Raw genomic sequence first — 22,048 nt, forward strand, 5'->3', positions numbered from 1 at the left:
AAGTTGACCTTGGTAGGATTTGAACCTGTGATTCCAAGGAAATGAGATGTTTAAACCTTAATGCTTGGCCTCCTACAGCATATCCTCCAATTTAGGAACCACTATCCATTAATGTAAATATATTCTGCACAATTCGATTTTTATTAATTTATTTTTACACACAGGAAGATTATTTTTAATTTTTGTTTTATCTTCAGTTTGTAATTTTCATATGCCAATGTCTCTAGTTGGGTTAAGAATGACCTCAACAGTGCATGCTTAGCATTACCTTTGGCTCACTTGACGTGGTTTGGCTTGTGTTGAAGCTCAAGGCTGGAGAATTATAAGGAGGAAGAAGCCAAAACAAATATAAACACTTTTGAGGACTCTTTTTCTCTCCCTGTGCAGGTTATAAAATTGCTGCGTGTCTGATGAGCTTGGTATTTCCCACTAGCATTAGTCTCTGCAAGTGTGAACCAACAGTTTTTTTTTTTTATTATTTTATTTTTTAGTGGAGGGAAAAGAGGCTGGTTGAACAAGCTTTTGGTGAATGTAAAAGCAATGCTGTAGTATCTTTTTATTTTGGATCAAACCTCTCTTCTGACCTGACAGACAGTCTGCAAAGAGGAGTTTGTAGAAGTTGGAGGCAGTTAAATATGAGTAGCTGTTAACATAAACTGTTTTTTTAATTTGGATCCTGCACTGGAAGAGTTAGCTGGGCATCCTGTTGCATGTGCTTAACTACAAACACAGGATTAGGCTTAAAGTTAAGCACATTAATAAGTGTTCTGCTGGATTGAGACTTTAGTTTCTAATTCCTTCCCTCTATCATTTTTTCACCTGTAGGACTTAAACTTGAGGGATGATCATTTTGTGCTGTAGAACAGAAGCATAAGCTACATATTTAAAAGCCAGAATATCGGAATTATTCTTTAATGTTGGAAAAAGGAGGAAAAATTATGAACTTTCAAGAGTCTCACTATAGATACAGAGAAAAAACTTTCTTTTCAGAGTGTTCTTGCCTCATTATAAAATTTTAGACTGTGCCAACACTGACTCCAAAGTTGTCCAGCATCTGAAAATTCAGTTAACTATACACAGTATTGCCACATCACTATTACTCCACTGCTCTGGGTTCTGTGAGGTTTGAGTGCCTTCATTTTCCATTACATGACCATTGCTTTGTAAGATCACAACCATGGGAGGCAGAACCCATTTTTACAAAACTTGACCGACATCTCAAACTTTCCATCCTCAGTTTAAATGCCTGTAATTTTTTTCCGAGTATTTTTTTAAATGAACACTTCCCCTGACCCCCATACTCGATCTCCTCAACCTTTTTGGGGTCTTGTGATGAGGGTGACTTTTCAATATATTGTTCTTATAAATTTCTAATTATGATGAATTATAGAAGAGTAGAGTGTAATGGGATAAGAAGAACATAAGAACGGCCACACTGGGTCAGATCAATGGTTCATCTAGCCCAGTATCCTTTCTCTAACAATTGCCAGTGCCAGATAATTCATAGAGAATGAACAGAACTGGGCAGTTTTGTGTGATCCACCCTCTGTTGTCTAGTCCCAGCTTCTGGCAGTTGAAAGTTTAGGGACACCCAGAGCATGGGGTTGTGTCCTTGATCTTTGTGGCTAATAGCCATTGATGGACCTATCCTCCAGGAACTTACCTAGTTCTTTTTTGAAACCGGTTATAGTTTTGGTCTTCACAACATCCGCGGGCAATGAGTTCCACAGGTTGACACTGTTTTGTGTGAAGAAATACTTCCTTATGTTAATTCTAAATCTGCTGCCTATTAATTTCATCAGGTGACTTCTGGTTCTTGTGCTATGCAAAGGGGTAAATAACAACTCCTTATTCACTTGGTCCATGCCATTTCGTGGCTACCCTTGAAACCCAGCCATCAATACTGTCAGTCCCACCAGTAATCAGGCATCTGGCCTGTTCTTCTGATGAGTTAGAGGCTCCACAGGAGTCTCTCTGGCGCTGAGGAGAGGTGGCCCCAGACAGAAGGCCTAGAAGGTCAGGGTTCTAACCTCCAACCAGACACAGTTGGCCAAGGGCTTGGTGGTATCCTATGCCATGAGTTCCTCCCCACCAGCTGATCCATCTTGCTGGCAATACTAGGGACTGTGGGAGTCCTAATCCAGACAATCAGGATCAGTGCATGAGTCCTGCTTGCCATCACCCAGCCATACGCAACCAGCTCCATCAGCATATTCAGAGGAGGAAGGGGAGTCGGTTCCAGTGGTTCCGGGAACAATCTTGTTATCAGACGAGGCAGTCACTCCATCTCCTCTGCCAGAACAACACCAAGAATTCATGCACATGATAGTGGCAGAAATACAAATATAGCTGGAGGAAATTCAGGCTTCTCAGCACAGCTTACTAGACATTCTTCAGCCCTCTGAGCCCAGTCCAGTGGCGCTCCCTATCAGCGAGGCCATCATAGACCCATTGTTTTTTTGAGGGACATACCCATTCTAGAGATACGTAGAGCAGCTACTTGGAGCTCTTTGCGTACTTTCACAAGACATTACACCCTGGTACAGTCATCAGCTGTGGCTACGGCTATGGGGACAGCAGTACTGCAGTCAGCTATCACTTCTGTGTACCTGCACCCATCTCCTGTCTGACTACTGCTTGTTAATCTCCCACATGTGGAATTAACATAGGGACCATCACTCAAAGAAGAAATGGAGGTTACTTACCTGTAACTGGAGGTTCTTCGAGATGCATGGTCCCTATCTGTATTCCGCTATCCGTCTTCCGTCTCCTCTGCTGCAGATGGGAATGGGACACTGGCGAGGCGTTGGCCCACACTGCCCTTAGTGCCCTTGGTGGGGAGCATGAGGAGAGCGAAGGCATTTGTCCCAGACAATGGACACTACTTGCAAGAAATTCCAGATGCAGGCACATGGTGCTCATGCGTATCTCACATGTGGAATACACATAGGGACAACACATCTTGAAGAACCTCAGGTTGCAGGTTTGTAACCTCCATATCTCTTTCTTGAGAGGTAGCAGCTAATTTAGACCCCATATTTTGTATGTAGAGTTGGGATTATTTTTCCCAATGTATATTACTTTTCACTATATTACTTTCAACACTGAATTTCATCTGCCATTTTGTCATCCAGTCACCCAGTTTAGTGTTGTCCCTTTGTAACTCTTCACAGTCAGCTTTGGACTTAGCTATCTTGAGTAATTTAGTACTGTTAGCAGACTTTACCACTTCACTGGTTACCTCTTTTTCCAGATCATTTATGAATATGTTGAACAGCACTCGTCCCAATAGAGATCCTTGCGGGACCCTGCTATTTTCCGCTCTCAATTGTGAAAACTGACCATTTATTCCTACCCTTTGTTTCCTATCTTTTAACTGGTTACTGATCCATGAAATGACCTTCCTTCATATCCCATGACTGCTTATTTGGCTTAAGAACCTTTGATGAGGGACCTTGTCAGAGCTTTCTGAAAGTCCAAGTACACTATATCAAATGAATCACCCTTGTTCACATGCTTGTTGACTTCCTCAAAGAATTCTAATAGGTTGATGAGGCATGAGTTCCCTTTACAAAATCTGTATTGACTCTTTCACACCATATCATGTATGTTTTGTGTCTGATAATTTTGTTTTTTTTACTATAGTTTCAATCAATTTGCTTGGTACTGAAGTTAGGCTTACTGGTCTGTAAGGATCACCTCCGGAGCCTGTATTTAAAACAGGTGTCACATTAGCTATCCTCCAGTCATCTAGTACAGAGGCTGATTTAAGAGAGAGGTAATATACCACAGTTAGTAGTTCTACAATTTCATATAGGAGTTCTTTCAGAACTCTTAGGTGAATACCATCTGGTCCTGATGACTTATTAATGTTAAATTTATCAATGTGTTGCAAACCATTTCTATTGACACCTCAATCTGGGACACTTTCTCAGATTTGTAGCCTAAAAAAATGGTTTGGGTGTGGGGATCTCCCACACATCCTCTGCTATGAAGACCACTGCAAAGAACTCATTTAGCTTCTCCACAACTTCCTTGAATGCTCCTTTAGTACGTTGATCATCCAGTGGCCCCACTGACTGTTTGCCAGACTCCCTGCTTCTGATGTACTTAATTTGTTTTCTGTTAGTTTTTGTGTCCTTATCTAGTTTCTCTTCAAGTGTAAAAAGTACAATACGGCAGGCCAAGAAAGAATTTGATTTGTCAGAGTTTTATGCTTCTTTCTGTTTTCCTCACTACGATTTTACATCCATTTTTAAAAAATGCCTTTTTGCTTCTTTCTGCATCTTTTAGTGTGCTGATTAGCCATGGTGGCATTTTTTGGTTTCTTACTGTTTTATTTTTTTTTTGTATTTTTTATTTGGGGTATACATTTAATTTGAGTGGTATAAATTTAATTGTGATGTTTTTAAATACTCTCCCTGCAGTTTGCAGGCATTTCACCTTGGTGACTATTCCTTTTAATTGGCTTTCACATTTTTGTATAGTTCCCCTTTTTGAAGTTAAATGCTACTGTGATGGGTTTTTTGGGCATTTTTTCCCCATACAGGGATATTAAATTGATTTACGTTATGGTTGCTATATTCACCTCTTGGGCCAGATCCTGCATTCCTGGTAGGACTAAATTAGGAATGGCCCCTCTCCTTCTGGATTCCAGGACCAGCTGCTCTAAGAAACCATCATTTACTATGTCTAGAAATTTTATCTCCGCATCCCTTCCTGAGGTGATATGTACCTAGTCAATATGGGGATAGTTAAAATCCCCCATTTTTCTGCCTTTGTAGCCTCTCTGAGCTAGAAATACACACTTGTGGGAAAACTGCCCTTAAGAGCTTTTGAAAATCCCATTCTGGGTGATTAACGGAAATAAAACTGAGACAAAAGAATCAAAGGCAATAAGGTTAGATAAAAATCAGTGCCAGAATTAAAATCTGTCTTTTTCAGATCTGTCTTTCAGCTTGCTATGAAAATTAGGTTAGGAATTTATTTTCTTTGCATGAAGGACCAGGCCTGCACATGTTATTACTGACTTCCATGGAAACAATACAGATAACTAGTTAGGAAAAGATTAAGTAAGAGTGAAAGCAGGTGCAGAAGGCAGGCATAGACATGGGGTAAATACTCACTCTTGTCAGGTGATCATTGTAGCTGTGGGACACCGTTTACCCCAGGAAAGGAGAGTATATATGCTTTTCCTTGTGGGTGACCCTGCCTGCCTCCTGCCTCCTGACTCATGGTTTGCCCTCTGGGACCCGACTTGGTCTAACTCCTGCTTTGACCACCCATGACCTGGTTCTAACAGCTCACTCCTGCATCTACTCTGCTACAAATTACCACAAACTCTCCTAGAAACCAAGCTTCGAGGGAGGGGGGCATGTTTCCAGCCCCTTACAGAGTTGGACATGTTGTAACTGGCTGGGTTCTCGCAAATCCAAGAGCTCCAGCTGCCCAAAACATCAGCCTTTTTGTCTCTCTCTTAAATCAGCCTGCAGGTTTGCTTTCTCATTTGGGCAATCCAAATGGCTTGTTGTGACACATCTATATTCAAGTGCTTGCTGGACAGAACCGCCTTTTCAGGGCAGTTTTCCCACAAGTGCGTATTTCTATGTGGTTGGTGGCAGGTATACACAGGAACAAACAACTGCTTTGAGTCAACTTCCTTATCTGTTACTCAGTTTCCATTGAAGTCAGTGGGAGTTTTGGGTGTGTAAGGAGAGTCAATTTGAACCCATGATTAACTCTGTGACAGATCATTCTTCTTACAGTCTGTCTGATAGGTAATATATATGTATTGCTTTTTATTTTATCACAAAGTGTGCAGATGGATTTATGCACTTTTAAATAGCATATTCTCTAATTTGAAGAAAATAGATTAGCCCCAGATTTAAATGTAAGATGATGGGGTTTCCTTTTATTGTTTTTGATCTGCAGCCAACTATCCTTGTACATACTGGGTAATATTCCCATCAACTGCATGCTAGCATCAACTACTAGCACCATCAACTAGCACCAACAATGTACAGTACACTTTTCAACTAAGCTTTAAAGTTCAAAAAATAAAATACAAATTACAAAGCAATGAATGTCTTGCCTACCATATTCTCTAACCTGATCAGACTTTTAGAAAAGGTGAAAATAGTTAACATTTCTGCTACACGTTTCTCTTCTTTTCGAAAAAGAAAGGTGAAGGTGTGTTTGCAAAGCAGTACATTGATTCTGACTTTTGTTTAAGAATTTAATTAGTTCCACCACAAGCAATACTGTTGTAAAACCTTTGAAAGTGGGCGAGAGGGGGGGAATGCATATCTGCCAAATGGAGAGGAACTCTGGGTAAACTCTGCTGGTCTTTGCTTTACCTTAATAACTGAACCTTTGACTTGAAGAAAACATGGATTAAAAACCCCATTGGTCTCAGTATGTTACAAAAAAGGAGAGCGGGAAACATTAGTGTGTCCTACTATTCTGGAGTTTTTCACAAACAGTGGTTAAACAGTAAAAAAAAAAAAATTTGCTTAAGAATCAGCAGAAAGGTAATATTTTGTTTTCCGTTTTTAACACACAGTAAATGTCAGACTCAGCTTTTTAGGTAGTTTTCAATACAGCAGTAGGGAATATTGTGAAAAATACAGTTTTAGAAAACGTTTTGTTTGTCTATCAAACTTTGGCTTTTCATTTCACTACCATTCAAGTCCTCTTGTCAAGAAACCTCTGCAAGAATTAAAGACTGTAATTAGATTAAATAGGAAGTTAATATGCTGGTATTGTAACAAAATTTCTTTTGTTTTTGTTTTCAAAAATATCAGATGAATTTAAAGCAATACCTTGGTTTAATTGCTGAGTTATTTTACATGTCAGAACCAAACTACTACTATTTTTGGAATAAGAAAAACAGTGAAAAGGTTTTTCAAGTCAAGCCTCTGGGGATGATTTAATAAACAGAAAGAGAAGTATTAATTGAAAGACGTGATAATTATCTGAAAGTAATGCAATTTGTGTGTAATGTACAGCAGAAACTCATTAATTGCGAGGCCCATTGTGGATCATTATATTTTGTGAATTAGCTAATAACTGAATTTTATATAAAAAGAAAATCAAACATATGATATCACAGAATTTATATTTTCCTTCATTTGTTTTGACAAAGATGGGTTTGAGGTTTTAAAAAAAAGTTGTCTGTATATCATGAATTTAGTTACAAATAAATTGTTGTACCTCATGACCTGTTATATTATTTATTTTGTTGGGTCTTGAAGAAATATAGTACTTGTAGCCATTTATCTTCAGAGGTGCTGTTCCTTGCAATATAAAGTCAATCAATTCTAAAGGTAGATGTTCTTAAAGGCAATCTATGTCCCTTTTGTAGAGGTAGTGATTGAGTGTTTTGATTTTAATTATTTATAAGAATTTTTAGCACAAATGTATATGTACTTTGCTGTAATTTGTAAAAGTAGCAGTGTTATTAAGATGAGCCGTTATTAAAGATCTGCTCTAACTCCCTACTGAAGGCCGTGTGACTCTTCCCTTTGATTTCAGTGGGTGTGTCACTGAGCCTGTGAAGTGCTATCTTTACTTCTCAGTAAGTGTTCAATAGCAGAGTGAGACTTTTGGTCAAAATTTTCAAATGTGGTTAAAAGTTTGGTTTAGTTAGGCTTCTAAGCCACCGAGGAACCTAAGTCCTGTTTTGAGTAAGGCCTAAGTCACTTATGCATAAGGCTGCGATTTAGTCCGGGAATCCAGCGCCTTCTGGGAGCTGCAGGGTCCCCTGCCACCTGTGGAGGCAGGGAGCTGCGAGTAGCGGGTGGACCCCCACAGCTCCCGAGCAGTAGCGGGGACCCCCAAACCTGGTGGCCACCGCGGGCAGCAGAGGGGACCCCCGCTGCTCAGAGCCACCAGCAAAGGGGGACCCTGGAGCTCCGAGCCCCCATGGATATTTTTAGTAAAAGTCAGGGATAAGTCATGGGCTTCTGTGAATTTTTCATTATTGCCCATGACCTGTCCCTGTCTTTTACTAAAAATATCCAGCCTTATTTATGGACTTTGAAAATTAAACACACAAATTAGTGGCCTGATTTTCAGAGGCACTAATGTAGTCAAATTGAAGTCAATGGGCTCTGTGGGTGTTCAGTACCTCTGAAAATCTGGCAGTTAATGTTGGTGCTTAAATATGGAGTCATAAGGTCTGGATTTTCACAAGTATCTAGTGATTCTGGGTGCCTAAATTTTGGTGCCCAAGTGAGAAGCTGTACATTCAGTTCCAAATGTTACAATTACTGGTTTTAATGGCACTTCCTGCAGTGATCATTGTGCTTTTTTTTATCCACAGATGATGGTTACCATACTGCATGGTGCTAGCCATAACTATGGACTCTGGAAGAGGAAGGTGACGAGCAGAGGTAATTTCCAGGGAAGGAAAGGAAGAAAAATGATCTGCAGAGAAAGATATGAGACAATCCAATGGCTGGAGGTTGAAGCTAGACTGAAAATTCAGAATGGAAATAAGATGTACATTTTTAACAGAGAATAGTTAACTATTGGAACCACTTACTAAGGGTTGTGGTGGATTCTTCATTTTAAAATCAAGATGGGATGTTTTTCTCAAAATATGCTCTAGGAATTATTTTGAGGAAGTTCTATGGTCAGTGTTATACAGGAGGGCAAAATAGATGATCACACTGATCCCTTCTGGTCTTGGAATCTATGAATTATCTGTGACCAGAAAAAGTTTCAACTCCACCTAATAATTTTGTTGACTGGGGGGAAACAAAAAAGTGCATTACTAGACCTGTTTGTATTCAGGGAATTGTGTCAAACTGACCCTGATGAGCCAAGATAGAGCCAAGCTCAGGGATAATAGTCCTAAATTATTTATATTATCTTGCCTGGTACTGATTTTGGAGTGACAGGCCTATAATGACCCAGATTCCTCCTGTTAACCCTTTCTAAATAATGGCACAGTATTCGCTTACTTCCAGTCTTCTAAAACTTCTCCGGTGTTCCAAAACTTACTGAAAATCAATATTAATGGTGCAGTGAGCCTCTCAGCCAGCTCTTTAAAAACTCTTGGATGCAAGTTAACTGGACCTGCTGATTCAAAAATGTCTAACTTTAGTAGCTGCTATTAACATCCTCCTATGATACCAGTGAAATGGAAAGTGTGTCGTCATATGGTGAGATTGTTATGGGTTTTCCCCCCCCCCCAATACAGAACAGAAATATTTATTGAACACTTATGCTTTTTTTGCCTTATATTGACCAATTCTACCATTTCCATCTAGTAATGGACCAGTACCTTTGTTAGGATTCTTTTTTGTTCCTAATATACTTTTAAATTCTTTCTTATTGTCCTCACATCTGCTGGTCATAGACTACTCCTGGGGGAATTCGACGCCTAAAAATATTTTAAAATGCTTCAAATTTTATTTGTCAAAATAACACCACATAATCACGCCGGTTTCAATTATTTTGGTAATTTATTTCAAAATACCTGTCAGCAAGTATGTCTGTAATAAAAATTTCCCCATGAGTAGAGAGTTAAAGAAACCCTTATGACAACCCAGTTCCTGTTTCTCTGCCCCCCTCCCCCACAGAACCCAGCTAGGGGGCCAGATATCCACAACCCCTCCTGCCAGAGCCCAGCTGTGCCCCCCCCCAGCCAATACATCCAAACTCCCTCCCCCCAGGTCAGATGCGGGGCACCCCTTTTCCAGGTACCCGCACTCCCTACCTGCAGAGCCCAGCCACAGGGCCACCCCTAGCCCAGACACCTGCCCTCAGAGCCCAGGGATCCAGAGGGAGAAACAGCCTGATGCTTGGTCCCAGGCTTGTGTAGCGTTTCCTGTGCGCTGCCGTCTCCTTCTCTCAGAGCGGGCGGGGAACTGTGGCTGCCGGGTACCCTCCAGCTCCTCCTCCCCTTCCTCCTGGCAGTGTCTTTTATGTGTGAGCTGGGCTCTGCCAGATCCAGTGGCCCCTGGTGGTGGCTTGCAGCACTGCAGCCCATTTCTGTGGGGGGGGGAGGAAATTCTGCGTGCACAACATTAATTTCTGCAAAATTCTGCATTGCGCAGTGGCGCAGAATTCCCCCAGGAGTAATACTTCTCCTTATGACCCTTTGCTTCCATTATCAATTTTCTACAATTTCTAGCTTCTGATTTATATTCATTACTATCAACTTCCCCTTTTTTCCATTTCTTATAACTTTTTGTATTTTTTATAGCTGCTGTCACTTCCTTTCTAAACCAGGCATTTTTTTAATCAATACGGCCTTCTTCCTCAATTGCGGGATTGTGGCTTTTTGGGAATCTAGTAAAGTGTTTTTGAACAATTCGCAATATCATTCACTTTTTTCTGATTAAATTCCCACCCCTAGCTGATTGAAGTTCTCTGTTGTCTCCTGGATGTTGCCGGCTGTTTTCTTTAGTGGAGATCTTCATGAGAAACAGAAGGCACTGAAGGAAGCGATGGTGGGGGTTGTTTTAAATAGCCTCCTTGTCAATCTTGGTCCTGTAACATCAATGGAATGTATCAGGAATTTTCATGATCTGTTACATAAATTACTCTACACTTAGATATCTCATTCTGCTCTGCAGAAAAGTGTTCTATTGTTAACCTGTTGACTGATTACTGACATAGTTGGTGTATTCTCTCCTAGTTGTACTTACTACCAGCAGTCTCCCTGGATATCAGAAGTACATTGTTTAACTCTTTGATTCATCTTTTCTTAAAATTATATTTTTCATTTAATAACCCCTAGATTTTTAGTTTTCGTGGGTAATTTCTGTTCAAGCTTTTCAAATTGTATCTGCAGCGCAAACAATCTCATCTATCAGGATTTCTAAATCACACGTTATAAACCTTCCTGTAGCAACTAAATAATACTGCAACAAGTCTAGCATGAACTACGTCGGCAGACCACTTTCTTGATCCTGCTCCTGTTTTATGTTTTAACCCTCATCTATTCCTCCCCTGTTTCTCAGGTTCTTTAGGGAATGCTTTGACAAAGAGGAGTGAAGACGTACAGAAGGATCTATAGAGGACAAGTATGAAATTATTATTTCTTTCAGGAGTGTGCTTCACAGCCTAGGACAGCTGTAAAGAAGGCTCTATCTCCCACTCCCTCAGGTTTATTTCTGGGCTTTTTTTGTGTGTTAAATGGGCACAGGTGTGTCTTTAACAGAGGCAGGCATTTAGGCTAGTTTGGGCTTGTCCCACTCAGCCAAGAAAGGGTTCATCTTTTCTCTCCCAAGCCCAAGTGAATGGTTTGTGTTTAAAAGTGATCTGCTGAAACTTGAGGGGGTGGTATTTTTTATTGCAACGTAGATGAAATGAACTGACAAATCTTAGTTTCAGGATTTTGCATTTCAGTGGTCTAACCCTCAACTAAGGAGATGTTTTTAATGGCTGAAAAGGGGCTGGTGGAGTTCCAGCTGGAAAATCACTGGGAGAAGAATGGAATTATACAAAATAATTTTAGTAATGAGGCCCAGTTATGTATGGCTCTTCATTACTTCAGCTTTTAGCAAACGAAACGGAGTGATTCACCCAGATTGGCAGATTAGGTAGGATAAAGGCAGCTATTTTAAAATATAAATTTCTAGGAAGTAACTGAATAGGGAGACTTTTGGAACTCTGGGAAATGTTTTTTTGGGATGGGCCCTAGGAGGAGTACCCAAGCTGAAAAGCTAAGTGTTATTTTGAACATTATTCAAAGCCAGTTTAAAAAACTTGAACCTTGCTTGGTTAGCCAGCGTGGAAGTAGTCACACCATGTTGGAAATATGTTTTGTAATGGTTTTTATTGTTCTGAAGAAACTGGGTTGTCCTCCCCAAATTATAGAATATCATTCATTCCATCAAGGTATGAGAGCAACTGTAGGGTATGAAAACATAGACTCAAATGCCTTTAACATTAACAACGGGGTGAAATGGGTGTGTCTTACTTAGCCCCTGGGCTCTTTAACATCTACTACATCATTCCTTCTTCTTCATGCATTTAAGGACAGCAATGATGGCATTTATTTGCAAACTAGACTAGAGGGAGGCTTGTTCAATATCACTCAGTTTAGAGGGAAAGCCAAGGAGAGAAAGCTGGTTCTGAGAGATTTCCCGTTTGCAGGAGACGCAGCCTTGGTTACCCACAGTCAATCTTCCCTGAAAAATCTCTTCGGTAGATTTTCTGTGTTATGCAAGAGCTTCGGCTCTTCGGCTTAACAATTAGTTTCAAGAAGACTGATTGTATACTGAAGGGTGGAAGAACCAATACCTGACATCACTCTGGAGGGTAAATCTCTTGGCATCGTCAACAGCTTTTGCTATGATTGGCAGGAATCTTGACCCTCAGACTGAGCTAACAGGATTGGAAAAGCAGCTAAGAATTTTGGGCTGTTAGTCAACAGTTTTCTGTTATTCCATGCACGTTTCTCTGAGGTGAAGATGCGAATCTACAAGAGCACTTGTGTGCTGTCAGAAATGTGGGCTACATGTGGTAGGCACAGCAGGAGACTGAATAGCTGCCACATGAGATGCCTACACAAGATCCTGGAAATTAAGTGGGAAGACAAAATACCAAACACAGAAGTGCTGGCGTGTGCAGGACTGACACACAGAAACCACTATCAAGAAGAGGAGGTTGCGATGGCTGGGTCATGTCGGAAGACTGGGAGGAGACCGTATCCCCAAGAATATTTTGTAAAGCGAGTTTTGAGATGGCTCTAAATAGTGGTCGCCTTTCATGGTGGTACCACAATGTGTGCAAAAATTATGTGAAGTCGTTCAACATCAGCGTAGAAAGCTGGGAGGAGTGAGCAGAACCCTGTCCAATCTGGAGGGACTATCTGGCAATGGGTGCAGCTCCTCATGAAGCAGCTTTGACCCAGAGGATGAAAGCAAAGTGAGAAAGAAGGAAGTGTGCTGTAATCTTGGACTCCAACTCAGACAACGCATGGATCTGAAATTTGTAACAAGCTGTGTCACTCTCGCATTGGACTTGTCAGCCATAAGTTGATTCATCAAGACACATGACTGGATCAGTGGTTGCCTATGGTAGGTCAGTGTGGATGGATCTGAACAATGTTCTGTCAAACGCTATAATACTTCCTTTTAGTTGGAAGTGTCTTCAGTTTAAACAGCTGCAAACGTGGTTTAAAGATAGGAGCCTACCCACATTGGGCTAATGATCCTTACGTGCTGTTTGGCTCTTTTCAGTTTCCAGGACAAACAGAGGCTCAGTAATAGAAGAGTATTTAATGCTGTCCTATTCACGAACCTACATTGTGAGACCGTGACCATTTTAGCAACAAAAAAAAAATTGACTTAACGTTCTGTAGTTAAGACGGTGTCTTCCATTAAGGACAAAGAGTGATTAGTAATAGGATATTTTGGGAGACGGGAGAGATTCCAGAAGACTGGAAAAGGGCAAATATAGTGCCCATCTATAAAAAAAGGAAATAAAAACGACCCAGGAAACTACAGACCAGTTAGTTTAACTTCTGTGCTAGGGAAGATAATGGAGCAAGTAATTAAGGAAATCATCTGCAAACACTTGGAAGATGGTAAGGTGATAGGGAATAGCCAGCATGGATTTGTAAAGAACAAATCATGTCAAACCAATCGGATAGCTTTCTTTGATAGGATAACGAGTCTTGTGGATAAGGGAGAAGCGCTGGATGTGGTATACCTAGACTTTAGTAAGGCATTTGATACGGTCTCGCATGATATTCTTATCAATACACTAGGCAAATACAATTTAGATGGGGCTACTATAAGGTGGGTGCATAACTGGCTGGATAACCGTACTCAGAGAGGAGTTGTTAATGGTTCCCAATCCTGTTGGAAAGGCATAACGAGTGGGGTTCCGCAGGGGTCTGTTTTGGAACTGGCTCTGTTCAATATCTTCATCAACGACTTAGATATTGGCATAGAAAGTACACTTATTAAGTTTGCGGATAATACCAAACTGGGAGGGATTGCAACTGCTTTGGAGGATAGGGTCATAATTCAAAATGATCTGGAGAAATGGTCTGAGGTAAACAGGATGAAGTTTAATAAAGACAAATGCACAGTGCTCCACTTAGGAAGGAGAAATCAATTTCACACATACAGAATGGGCAGAGACTGTCTAGGAAGGAGTACAGCAGAAAGGGATCTAGGGGTTATAGTGGACCACAAGCTAAATATGAGTCAACAGTGTGATGCTGTTGCAAAAAAAAGCAAACATAATGCATCCCGGAATCAACAGGTGTGTTGTGAGCAAGACACGAGAAGTCATTCTTCCGCTGTACTCTGTGCTGGTTAGGCCTCAATTGGAGTATTGTGTCCAGTTCTGGGCACCACATTTCAGGAAAGATGTGGAGAAATTGGAGAGGGTCCAGAGAAGAGCAACAAGAATGATTAAAGGTCTTGAGAACATGACCTATGAAGGAAGGCTGAAAGAACTGGGTTTGTTTAGTTTGGAAAAGAGAAGACTGAGAGGGGACATGATAGCAGTTTTCAGGTATCGAGGAGGGAGAAAACTTGTTCATCTTAGCCCCTAAGGATAGAACAAGAAACAATGGGCTTAAACTGCAGCCTGGGAGGTTTAGGTTGGACATTAGGAAAAAGTTCCTAATTGTCAGGGTGGTTAAACACTGGAATAAATTGCGTAGGGAGTTTGTAGAATCTCCATCTCTGGAGATATTTGATAGACATTTATCTAACCTACTCTTAATCAGGGATGGTCTAGACAATATTTGGTCCTGCCATGAGGGCAGGGGACTGGACTCGATGACCTCTCGAGGTCCCTTCCAGTCCTAGAATCCTAGAATCTATGAACTTTCAGTGCTCTTCTCATAGCCCTTAATTATTTTTCTGGTACTGAGCATTGTTCCCATGAAATCTTTTTTGAAGACTGCAAAGCTGTTTTCTGCCCCCAGAAGGCCAGTCTGTGGAACTGCAGACCTCTAGCCAGCAAGATCAGATGGACAGATGTACTTCCTGTACCTATGCTTTCTTCTTGAAAAATGGATTTGCATTCCTGGCAAATCGCACATGCAGAACTAGTAAACACCTACGACTCTGTCTTTCCAAAAGCTACATATGCATCAAGCATGTCTGTATTTATAAGTATGTTGGTTTTAAAAAAAAAATCCTGTGATATGGGCCTATTTTCACTATTATTGAAAGGAAGATGGTGTGGCTGTACACACATCTGGATACGTGAATGAGACTGAGTCTGTTTACCCAGCATGTGGCAGCTAGCCTTCTGAAGTGTAAACACTTACTAGAGGATGAAATCCTTCAGTCTCTGTAGCATATCCACCCCCTTTGTTGTCCATAATGAGGCTTTGGTTGGCTTAACTGTGTCTCTCAGGGGTGTGGAATTTTCACACCTTTGAGTGATGTACCTAGGTTGGCCGAAGCCTAAGTGTTAGGTGTAGACCAAGCCTCAGCCTGAAATAAGGGACAAAGGTAATGGAGGGGTTTGAATGCCTCAGCTCAAAGTTTGGTGGTATGTAATATGGAACAAGAATCCTTTAACAAGGTTTAGACTAAAAGAAGTGTGGATATTTACATTGCATGACCGTGATATTCGCTTGCCATGCTATTCATTTTCTTTACTTACTGTACTTCCTATATATGTTAAATGGATAACTCCTCACTTAATGTCGTTTTGCTTAAACTCGCATTTTTCAGGAACATAACTACACCATTAAGTAAACACAGTTTCCCCATAAGAATTCATGCAAATAGGGGGGGGTTAGCTTCCAGGGATTTTTTTTTTTTTTTTGCCAGACAAAAGGCATAATTTAATACAGGTATAAGTTTTAAATTTATATAGCTTGTTTAAAACAATTCAATACTACAATCATCATTGCGAGTATGAAGCTTGGGTTGAAGTGGTGGAGTCAGAGAGTGGATTGTCCGGCTGCTCCTCTTGCTGAACTTTCTGAACTCGAAAAAACGCATCTAGAGATTGTTGTTTTGCTTTCCTTTTTTTTCTCTTGGTAAATTTCTTTATAGCAAGACATTAGATGACCAACTCCCCCAATCACTTGGGAGCTGCGTTCTATCAGGATCGTCATCACTCAGGATTTGCAAGTCAACCTTAACCCACCTCTTCTCTCCCCCACCCCCTTTACTCTGCACGTCGCATCCTTGCTCCTCTCTCCTGCCAGCAGCAAACCAGCTGATTGCCCCAGGCAGAGGTGTAGGGGGGCTGCCAGCTGTGGACCAAGCAGGCAGCTAAATGATGTTATAGCGAAGCATTGCACAACTTTAAATGGAGCAGGGATGCAAGATTGAAACAATGTTAAGTGGGGAGTTACTGTATGCGCTATAATTCAACTTTGATTTTCTTAAACCAGGTATCTTGCCATTTTGATAATATACCTCTACCCTGATAGATGGCTGTCCTCGCAAGCCAAAAACTCTTACAGCGTTAGAGCGCGGTTTCACCTATATCAAACTTGCTTTGATCTGCCGGAGTGTGCAGCCCCACTTTACTGTGTTATATATAGACTTATATCTGAATTCTTTTTTATCGGGGGTAGAGGTGTACTTATATCTGACATTCTATATGATGACTAATGCTATTATCTAAAGACTAAAGTTTGTCAGCACTTGCTGTAGTTTGCTCCCACAGCTGTGGCGTATTGACTACTGTAATTTTAAAAAACAGCTTTTTTTTTTTTTTATAGACTTTGAAGAAGGCTGTTTTTCTGTCTTAGATGGTGGCCATGCAGAGATGTCTTCTTCTGGAAGCTGGTTTCACATGGTGGCTTAGATTTTCCCATCTTTGTATCTAGCACCATTTGAAATCAGTGTTCTAGGAGCAAGAATTGCAGCATGGGAAAAGAAGATCCAAGAAGCAGCTTGCTAACTTCATCAAATGGGTCAACAGTTCAAGTTAGTTTTAGCTTGGTAAATAACCAAACTGATGCTTCAAAACTTGCCACTCAGGCTGTTTTACAAATCCAACACTCATATTTAGAGTTGTTGCAAGGAAGAACTTCTTTAGAATGTATTTTTACCCAATTAAGGATGAGTGTAATCCACAAAGGTACTTAACTCCTATTGAAATCAGTAAGTGTTTTCACTATGGACACTTCTGAAGGATGAGGATCCACAAAGGTAACTTAAGCACTTAGCAGGTTATGAATACTGAAGAGCGATTAGTACTGTATCTAGATAAGCAATATGGGAAGCTTAAGTGACTGACTGTTATGATGGGTAATTCATATATCCATTAGTGCCATAATAAATCATGGCATTCATTTTTGGGCCTGTTTTTCAGTAGTGATAAAGTTAGTAAGAGCTGCAGGTACTCAGCACATCCTGAAATTATAACCCCTTCTCTTACCAGTAGGTGATGGAAGCTCATGTACCAAACCTCAAGCTATTTTCTTGAGAAAAGAAAGATGTTACTGTTTATTTTTTTTAAATTCAAGGATTACTTCTTTCCAATAGCTCCTGTGACAAGTAAAGCCATAACCCTCCCATATTTAATGGGGATCACTGAAGATACTGAGTTCTAAGGTAGTTTGAAGAAACTAGCCTGATTATTTTTCAGAGGCTTTTGTGGCATGTCTGGAAGCATCCAGTCAAACCATTGGTACAGCAGTTTTTTCTCAAACGGACCTGTGGCTGTGACCTAGACGACCCCCCTTCTTTGAGCTGGGAAAATCTCTCTTACACAGGCTGACCGATCTCTCTTGGTGTTCAGAGTTTCAGTTTTTGTCTAGCACCATTTGAAATCGGTTATGATGTAGGGGGAAAAGCAACCCTAATGGAAAATCAGTTTTTCCCCTCTCCCCAAGCACCTATGTTCACATCATGGAGATCCCAAAATGCTGTCAGCAAAACTATCATCTTGCTCTGTAAGCATGTATTAATGTAATATTTGTGCTTGTATTCTGTTGAACTGATAGGAATGGTGTTTGGGTCACACACATCGTAGTGCAGATTCTTCCTGTTCAGTGGACAAGGAGGTGCCGCTGTGTATATTATAAAATAAAATAAAAAAATACCTACCTTCTTGTTGACTTACATTCTGCAGACCAGTAAAACAGCGATTTGTCTTTCAAATCTGGGTGACCTACTTTGATTTAGTTTTTCTTTAAATCAAGATGGTATTGGCCTCTGGCTCAGGTAAAGACTGACAGGTGCAAGTATGGTTTCTTTTCACTCCCCCAGTCCAGTTTCCAGCATCTTTATTTATCTATAAATTTAACTGTCTATTATTATAGTTCTACAGCTGTTAATACTTGCAATAACTTGTGTTTAGATAGATTAAAACTGCATGAAGTAATAGTCAACCTGTTGGATGGGGATACTTTGCAACCCAGTAAGAGCATAGTATAAAATATGTAGGGAGTAGAGCTGTGCAAGTAACTCATTTTGATTCAGGACAACCCAAAACAGTATTTTTTCTCCAGCAAAGTGATTGATGAAAAACTAGATCACACACCTTTTTTCATTTAAAAAAAATAAAATTGTGACAACTAGTCTGACTTATTTCAAAAAGATGACAGATTTTGCATACTGCTTATTAAAAATCAAAGGAGAATTTGAGTCACACTTCACTTAAAAAAATCACTTTTCTTTATTAATAATAATACAAGTGGATAGTAGACTTTACATTAAGACAAATCCTTGTGTTCATAAACTGAATAGTACTAAATAAGGAAGATAGTGTGATTTTAACTAGCATTTTTACAATTGCCTTGCATTTTAAATAGCTCTCCCCTGCCCCCTTAACACTGAAAGGCACTCTAAAACAATCCAATGATTGATATAGGCATTTCTAATATACCCTGTACTTAGAAAGCAATTCCACCCCACTAGCCCCCCCACTCTGTAACAATGTTTTCTTGTACATATGTAGTGGGACTATTTACAGTAAGTCTTTGCAGGACCAGGGTCCTAGCTGTTAAAGCTATTTTGATAAGCAAAAAGACTAGTAGACGACATTTTGGGTTAGATTCACACAAGGATGTAGGCAACTAAAGCTGAAGCCCGAGAACAGTGCATAAACCAGGAAAAGGTAGATGGTCCTCTCACTCATCTGTGGGGTCCTAGCTGGTAAGCATGCTCAAACCTTGCCTGCTGGATCAGGCCCCTAGAGATGAGCTTACACAAAATGACCGGAGGGCACAGATTACCCTATTCACTGGGCTAAAAGTTAGAAGGAAACTCACCTGGGAGACCAATGGTTCAAGTCCCCTCTCCCCCTGAGGGAGAGAAGGGATCTGAACAGGGATCTGCCATTGCTCAGTGAGTGCCCTAGTCTGCTGTAGGATTCTTTCAGTATATCCAGTTGAAACTGTTCCACCATGAATAATTTTTTTAAAAGTCACTGGCGCACATGTCCAGCTCCTAGGTGCATGCTCTAATCATTAGGTTACTGAGTCACTCATACTTGCTTGCTCCTTCTTGCTGGATCAATGTAGAAGCTGTTGCATGATGGATAAATGCTGAGTGAGTGCATGCAAGCTTGAGCAACCCTGCCCCCTCCCCCCCACTTCCTGCAAAAACAGCATACAGCATAGGTACTTCACCCCACAGGACTCACAGCAGGGAGGTGCCAATCTCAGAGAGGGGTAGAGCTTAGCACCTACCTCTTGGCTTTGTACCACCTACTGGCTACGTTATACAAGGAGCATCTTAAACATGCTGGTTTCTGACTCATTGCACAGCCCGCCTAGACACGGATTTTTTTGGCCCCAAAAAGTTTGTGAATCTAGCCCTTCATTGTTAAGTATGCCCCACAGTCTAACATTTTTATCAGAAACGTTAGTGCTATGAGATCTTATTTATTCAAACACAGTAATAAAGTACTATCTAATACAAATATATACATCCATATCATACAGAACAATGAACATCTGAAATAAAAAAATTAAATTGTGGGAAAGTGAACCTATAACAGAACTGCCTACATGGTCTGTGGTAAGAGAAAAGGTTTATTAGCTTAGGCACACATTGCTATGAGATAGATCAAGACAATTTTCATAACATTGTACATTTCAAGTCATAAAGCTTGGATTGAACTCAGCAGCCAATTCTCTGGGAAGAAAAACAGATTTAAGTATATGATTTCAGATATGCACCAAGAACTCAACTCCAGTAGGAAGCTTCCCATCCAAGATCCCTAATGTAATTTTTTTTTTTTTGAGCTGTTTCAGCTGACAAGTGTTGGCTGGTCCTTCAACAAGGAAAAAAAGTGTTTCCTCATCCAACTTCCACCTCAAGATTGTATTTATATTGCAATTAAAAAGAGTGTATTTGCCAGCACTTTGTCCAATTAAGTATCTTCCATCACTTCCAGTGGGAAACCTTCATTATCTAGCAAATCTGAGTGGCAACAGGATGTTTCTGATGTGGTCATGCTCTTGATTCCCCATTCAAGGAGGTCCTTTGCAGCCTTAACTGGGACAGAATTACTACCCAGGCTCCCCCATGTTCCACACCAAGACCAATTAATTGCCTTAACAGGAAGGTTACAAAAACCAGATTTAGATGCACAGTATATCCAAAAGCAGTGGACAGCAAGAGAAGTTTATTCCCTATATGAAAACTAATGTGCAAAACTTAAGTTAATTTTCATAACTTAAGCACCATCTCTCTCAATAGGCACAGTCACCTTCCTAAAATAGAGGGACTTAGATAATTTAAACAATATGATCACTCATGCGATATAAATCGTACGAAGAACCTACCAAGCACAATCTCATTGCATAGTCTCTTCTGGACGCAGGAGGATGCTGCAAGGCTGCTGTGAGACACACAAAGCTTTTTATAAGTTAATTTCACACACAGACAAGTGAGCTAAAAGGGATGGCACTGGTATATGCTCTGGCTTTCTGCCTTGGTAAAGATGCCTATAGCAGTCAATCACAAAAGGAGAAGAAAATCTAAGATGAAAGCATCTTCAATTCCGGTGAAAGTAGGGGCTAAATATTCCACTACAGAAATATAGTGCAAATGCAGTCCTTTCGCTTAATTCTTTCACCACTGCCCCTTCCCCACCAATCAGGTTTTACATGAGGTGTATTGAGCAGTAAGTGAAGTGGAGACATCTTTCCTGCAAAAACAAGAATTAGAATTTAGATTTTTTGTACAATCTTATTCGTTTTAATTGGTAATTTAGCATATTTCTTCCTTTGTAACAACAAAACTGCTGATATTTTTCAACTCAGCTTTTCTATTACTTCAGAGACATACTGGCTGCTGGTACACTTATAAAAAGTTAAAATGTAAATAGGCTCTTATGACTTTGGGTTTTTTCTTTATTTTTTTAAACTTGAGCAGCTTGATAACTGCTAATGACAACATCCTGCATTTCTGCTCTCCTGAAATGCATTTGTTATATGGATTATTTTGGTTGCTGAAGAGATTGTAAAATAAACAGCGTTAAATTCTTAGTGTTTTTGCAGTTACCAACATTGTGACAATTAGCTAGGAATGCCATGCTCCTGAGAAGTCACTTCCTTAAGCATATTTAAGACTGTTGGAGGCATGTGAACCAGTGGCAAAAATTAAGAACCAAACGCTGCCCTAAAAAACACAGTTTTGAGCAAAATTCTCTTTTTTGTGGTCCAATGACATTATGGTTAGCATCCCAACACGTGAGGATTTAAACCCCAGTGTGTACCTACAACGGATTGTGTCAGTATTTAGAATATATCTAAAAATTAAAGGATTATTAAACAAAGCTGAGACTTTCAGACCAAATGTTAATGATCCTTTCTATCTACTTTTTTGTGGGGGGAGAAGGTTAGAATAACGGCCAAGAAGTGTTATTGCTCTAGGTTCCCGACTCCCATGGGGAGTTCCTGGCAACTGCAAACTGGAATTCGTAAGTTACCACTGTAAACACTTCTTATTGCTGTTACTTCAGATCACCGTGTCCTGCCCAGGAGATACGGAAATGACGACTACCTATTTCTAGATTTGTCACAACAAAAGATGATCAGAGCACCTTCCTTTCCACAAGAGGAGAGGCACAAGCTAATCTACAGTCTTAATAAGAAACACCATTCTAAAGTAGTCAAAGACTGTCCTACAATGGTACATAG

General features: G+C 40.3%; 1 protein-coding gene and 1 long non-coding RNA gene across 9 annotated transcripts in view; one reads left to right on the plus strand and one right to left on the minus strand.

Annotated features, from left to right (window-relative positions):
- The window catches only part of LOC101936424 (uncharacterized), a 62,264-nt gene extending 42,778 nt beyond the window's left edge, over positions 1-19,486 (plus strand). For all 4 annotated transcript variants that reach the window (XR_010600936.1, XR_509981.3, XR_010600935.1 and 1 more), the window contains one exon: positions 8,324-19,486. This is a non-coding gene — a long non-coding RNA (uncharacterized LOC101936424). The remainder of the gene's footprint in view (positions 1-8,323) is intronic.
- The window catches only part of LOC101936145 (C4b-binding protein alpha chain-like), a 51,642-nt gene continuing 48,143 nt past the window's right edge, over positions 18,550-22,048 (minus strand). For all 5 annotated transcript variants that reach the window (XM_065594576.1, XM_065594573.1, XM_065594571.1 and 2 more), the window contains one exon: positions 18,550-21,054. Coding sequence is in view for 1 of the 5 variants with exons in the window: in XM_065594573.1 (XP_065450645.1) it covers positions 21,003-21,054 (52 nt within the window). In the remaining 4 variants the exon portion in view is untranslated. The remainder of the gene's footprint in view (positions 21,055-22,048) is intronic.

This window comes from Chrysemys picta, chromosome 4 (genome assembly GCF_011386835.1).
Source record: "Chrysemys picta bellii isolate R12L10 chromosome 4, ASM1138683v2, whole genome shotgun sequence".
Taxonomy (NCBI): domain Eukaryota; kingdom Metazoa; phylum Chordata; order Testudines; family Emydidae; genus Chrysemys; species Chrysemys picta.